Source organism: Equus quagga, chromosome 17 (assembly GCF_021613505.1).
Source record: "Equus quagga isolate Etosha38 chromosome 17, UCLA_HA_Equagga_1.0, whole genome shotgun sequence".
Classification (NCBI taxonomy): domain Eukaryota; kingdom Metazoa; phylum Chordata; class Mammalia; order Perissodactyla; family Equidae; genus Equus; species Equus quagga.
Window position 1 is genome coordinate 12,798,209 of NC_060283.1, and position 5,080 is coordinate 12,803,288.

Here is a 5,080-nt window from a genome sequence, read left to right on the forward strand (position 1 = left end):
GAGTATTTTGTTCTGGACACAGTGGATTCATGGGTGATAGAATAATGGTCTCTTTTTCTCTTTATAGTTAGAAAGGAAGGAAGCAGAAGAGGTTGAAAAAGTCTCAGGGGAGGTTTTCACTTGTCTTCAGGCACAAACTGGGTTAGATTTCTCAGATTAGGGAAATGAGTGCCTTGATTTCTGGTGAAGATGGGAGTCCACTAAAGCCAGAAATATGGTAACATGGCTTTAATTTTAATTAAGTAATTCTGTGTGAGTTTAAATAAATTATGCCTAGAGATGGCAAAGATAGAAAGAAATTAAGTACTGCTATATGGAGTGTTTTATTTGTGAGGATTCTCTGGTATCTGTTTTTCTTTTTAACTGTCTCTAGTTGTGTATTATATTTACAGTAATCAGTACTGCTAATTTATTTGAATCGTTATGATTAGCAGTTTAATTAAAAGCCCTCCTAAAATTTTATAGAAGGATAATAGATGAGAAAAGTGGTCTAATTTTGTTCAGTCTCTCTTTTGTTGAAATACATCTATAAGAAACCTTGTTAGCCATACCACAAGACAATAATACAATCACTATATGCAGCAAAAGCCAAAGTTACTATAAACAATGAATTGTTCATTTATTAAAGAAATATTTATTATATGTCTACTATGTGCCAAACACTGTGTTAGATGGATGAATGAAAGTGAACAAGGGTCTATCTCTATCCTCAAGGAAGTTATAGTTTAGTGTAAGGTACGTGCAATAGAACAAATGATTACAAACAGTAATGTTAGTGCAACAACTGGGTAAACCATGATGTTCTGGGTTTGGGAAATGAGTGGGAAGATCTTCATGGAGGAAGTGCTCTGAGTAGAGACCTGAAGGATGAACAACCATCAGTCAGTTAAAAAGATTATGGAGGAAAGAGGAAACTCCTTGTACAAAGAGCTTGAGGGGAAGAAAAAGAAATAGATGCCTTGGGACAGCATGCTGTCCCCAAAGTACTAGGGGAGATGTAGTAGGGGGTGAAAAGTTGAAGTAAGCAGAGCTGCAGCATGAAGCAAAGAGGACTTTGTAATGCATGTTAAGGACTTTAACCTGAGGGCAATGGGGAGCTCATGAATGTTCTTGAGAGCTGGCCTCATAAACTCAAATCAGTAAAGTGACATCAAATGTTAAAAGAGCTAAGTAGGGAGAATAGTGGTCCCCAAACGTGAAAAAATCTTAATCCTATGAGCCTGTGAATAGATTATCTTTCAGGAAAAAGAGAGTTTTAAGATGTGATTGAATTATAGACTTTGAAATGGAGAGATTATCCTGGATTATCTGAGCAGGCCCAACCTACACTCAAGTGTCACATTCTGAGATATGCATCGTTAGGCGATTTTGTCATTGTGCAAACATCACAGAGTGTATCTACACAAATCTAGATGGTGTATACTACAACACATCTATGCTATATGATACTAATCTTATGAGACCACCGTCATATATGCAGCCTGTTTTTGACTGAACCCTAGTTATGTGGCGCATGACTCTAATCACAAGAGTCTTTAAAAGCAGAGAACCTTTCCCAGTGAGGGTAGATGTGACATTGTGGGCTTTGAAGATGGTGGAAGGGAACCATGAGCCAAGGAATGTGGGTGGTCTCTAAAAGCTGCAAAGGGCAAGGAAATGGATTCTATCATAGAGCCTCCAGAAAGGGACACAGCTCTGCTACTAATTTGATTTCAGCCCAGTGAGACCTCTCTCAAACATCTAACCTACAGAACTGTGAGATAATAACATTATGCTGTTTTAAGCCACTTACTTTGTGGTAATTAGTTACATTAGTGATAGTAAACCAATACACTCAGATTCCTCAGAGTGAACTGTGTAGAGGCCACATTGTATTTTGCTTATATGTAAAGTTCTCTCAAGAGGCCAGGTGGAGGGTTTATGTTATATGAACTGAGATGAGTTGGAAAATAAAGCAGATGAGGAATGTGTGTGTGTTTTAAAGAAGGAGAAGAAGGTAAAATGATTTGATATTAAATAATTTGTACTTTTCCTTTAAGGTAAACCTTTTCCATATTTTTCATAAATTGAATCACTTCCTTTAGGAAGAAAAAATAATTCTACTTAATCATAGCTATTAATTTGAATGGAAATATATCAGAATTCAAGAATGTCAATTCTAAACTTCAAAGAAATCATCTATTCACATGTATCGAAATCTGCTCCGCTTGGCCTGACTGGCCCCTTCTTTAGATCTTACATCTGAAATAATCCTAAAGACTTCCTCACATTGTACTCAGCCTGCTAAGGAAGCAGAAAACTAGAAGTATCCTGGGTATAACATCCATCAATAAAGGTGATTCCCAGAATTTCCAATACAGTGCCATATAAGTCCTAATATTCATAAAGGTAAGTGATAAAAAAATTTCAGGAGAAGTTACCCATTGGGTAATATCATTGGATATTATTTGTATGAATCACTTTAAGTTTGCTTGACCTTGAATGGGAATGAATTTAGGAGACTCAAGAATCCAGGAGACCAGGAACAGAGATCTCACCTCCCCTGTGCGTTGTTTATGCTCTTCCAAATATGAAGTAGTTAATCCACTTACATGAACAATGAAATCAAATTAAGACTTTCTGCATATCCAATAGACCTCTATTAATGGAAAAATGAATGTGTTGAGAAGAGGACAGGGCCATAAAGGAATGATGGAGGGATTTACCAGCAGAAATGGTTGTGCTGGACAACTCCACTGTCCATGTCCTTTAAGAAGGACTAATGACCTGGAAGTGATGGCCTGAGACATACCTTCCAGAGATAGTGGCAAATAGTACTGAATGTGGGCTAATCCATTCAGGTTAAGAAACAAAGATTTTATGGGAGCAATGGGTTTGGATAGAAGAGAGCAAGAGGAACTCAGAGTGTGGTGATCAAAAGGGAGACTAAGCTGTGAAGTGGAGTCAGGTGCTGAACTGGTGAAGGAATGACATGGTTGAAATCAAGGAAATACAGACCTAGTAGGCACTTCAGGTGACAAAGACTGGGAAGAGAAGAGTATGGATGTGATATCATGGGACACAAATTTTCCAGGCCCCTACACAGCTCAGATAGAAATGGCGGAAAAGGGTAATGTACTTCAGTACATTTTGTTTAGAAAATTATTCAGTAGCCATAATGGGAATCCAACAGGGATATCTTGGAGAGAATGTTTAATGGAGTAAAAAGGCATCTTGTTTTGTAATGTACCTCAACTATACATAGTGTATCTTTTTGGATCCTACCATATGCTAGTAATAAGAGTTATACACATGTACAACTTCAGGGCTGTTTGTTGTTGAACACAGAAGGCAGCATTTGGGCAGAGTATGGGCTCTGGAGTCAGGAAGACCTAGGTCTGAATGGGATTCCTGACCCTTACTTTCCGTATAATGCTGGGCAAGTCATTTTTTCTTCCTAGGACCTCATTTCTTCATTTGTAACATAGGGATAGTACTATTTGCATCATAGCACCGCAATGAGTATTTTATTAAATAGCTTTTGTGCCTCATATATGTTAAGTACCCAATAAAATGTGGTTGCTGTAATACTAATTGTGAGAATCCCAGGGAGATTATTTTTGTGCAATAATCATTTCCCCTTTTTGGCTATCCATGGTGGGGTCAGTGGACAGATCACCAGGGGGAACAGTGAGAAAAATTTGGCAGGAGGAGCCTCCATTTCCAAATATGCACACAAAATGTACCTCTTGCCTAAGCCAGAGGTGGAGGTAGATGTCATGTGTCATATAAGTCTCTGTCAGTTTGGAGAAATATGTTTTCAATCATAAACTAGGAAAACACTTTCTTATTCTCCAACAACTTCCACAGGGCATCTTTGATCTCTTTGTTCCTTAAACTGTAGATTAGAGGGTTCAGCACGGGGATCACCAGTGAATAGAACACAGACACCACCTTGTCCCTGCCAAGAGAGTAGCTGGAGCTGGGTCGCAGGTACATGAAAAGGGCTGTCCCAAACAGCAGAGTCACCACCATCAGGTGTGAGGGACATGTGTTGAAGGCTTTCCTTTGGCCTTCCGCTGAATGGATCTTCAAGACAGCAGCAACTATGTAACTGTAGGAGATGACGAGGATGAGGAATGATGTTCCCCCAATAGTGACCACTACAAGAAAATTCACTACTTGACTGAGGAACATGTCAGAGCAAGAAAGCGCTAAGACTGGTGGGAGGTCACAGAAGAAATGGTTGATGATGTTGGGTCCACAGAAGTGGAGCTGAAATATAGAGCAGGCCTGGATCAGGGAGCTCAGGAAGCCACTGAAATATGCCCCAATCACCATGTGTGTACAGAGACCCTGGGACATGATGGCAGTGTAGAGCAGGGGACTGGAGATGGCTGTGTATCGATCATATGCCATAGCAGTCAGGAGAAAGCACTCAGTTAGACCTATGCCAACAAAAAAAAAGAACTGAGCAGCACAACCCAAGAATGATATGGTCTTCTGCTCCTGGAAGAAGTCAGTGAGCATCTTGGGAGCCACTGTGGAAGAGTAACAGATGTCAATGAAGGACAAGTTGCTGAGGAAGAAATACATGGGTGTTTGCAGACGGGTGTCACTTCTGATTAGAAAGATGAGGGCCAGGTTCCAGGAGAGGGTCACAAGATAGATACCCAGGAAGGTCACAAAGAGCAGGACCTGGAGTTCTGGATGGTCTGCAAATCCCACGAAGATGAATGTGGTCACTGATGAGCTGTTCCAGGCCTTAGTTGTGGACGTGTTTCCCATGGACCACAATGACAAGATGCAGATCTGGGATAATAATGACAATCTGCATTACAGTGGTATCAACAAATAATTAAAAAATATGTGAGAGGGAGGGCAAAGTATTACAGAGGATTACAACTTTATGCAAAGATTCTCTTTCTCTCAGAAGGCAATTATAGTCATTGTCTTAAATATTTGCTTTTTAATATAGCATGGTTGATATGAGCTTAAACTTTGGATTCAGACTTCCTGTGATCAAGTCCTGCCTCTACCAATTAGCAGCTGTGTTACTTTGGGTGATATGTATATCATCTCTAGGCTTCAATTTCTTTTT

The 5,080-nt window shown here is 39.6% G+C and overlaps 1 protein-coding gene across 1 annotated transcript; it reads right to left on the minus strand.

The window, feature by feature from the left end:
• Positions 1-3,810: 3,810 nt before the first annotated feature.
• LOC124229045 (olfactory receptor 5A1-like) lies at positions 3,811-4,767 on the minus strand. The gene has a single exon (XM_046644167.1). The coding sequence runs from the start codon at positions 4,765-4,767 to the stop codon at positions 3,811-3,813; it is 957 nt and encodes a 318-aa protein (XP_046500123.1).
• Between the last annotated feature and the right edge of the window lie 313 nt (positions 4,768-5,080).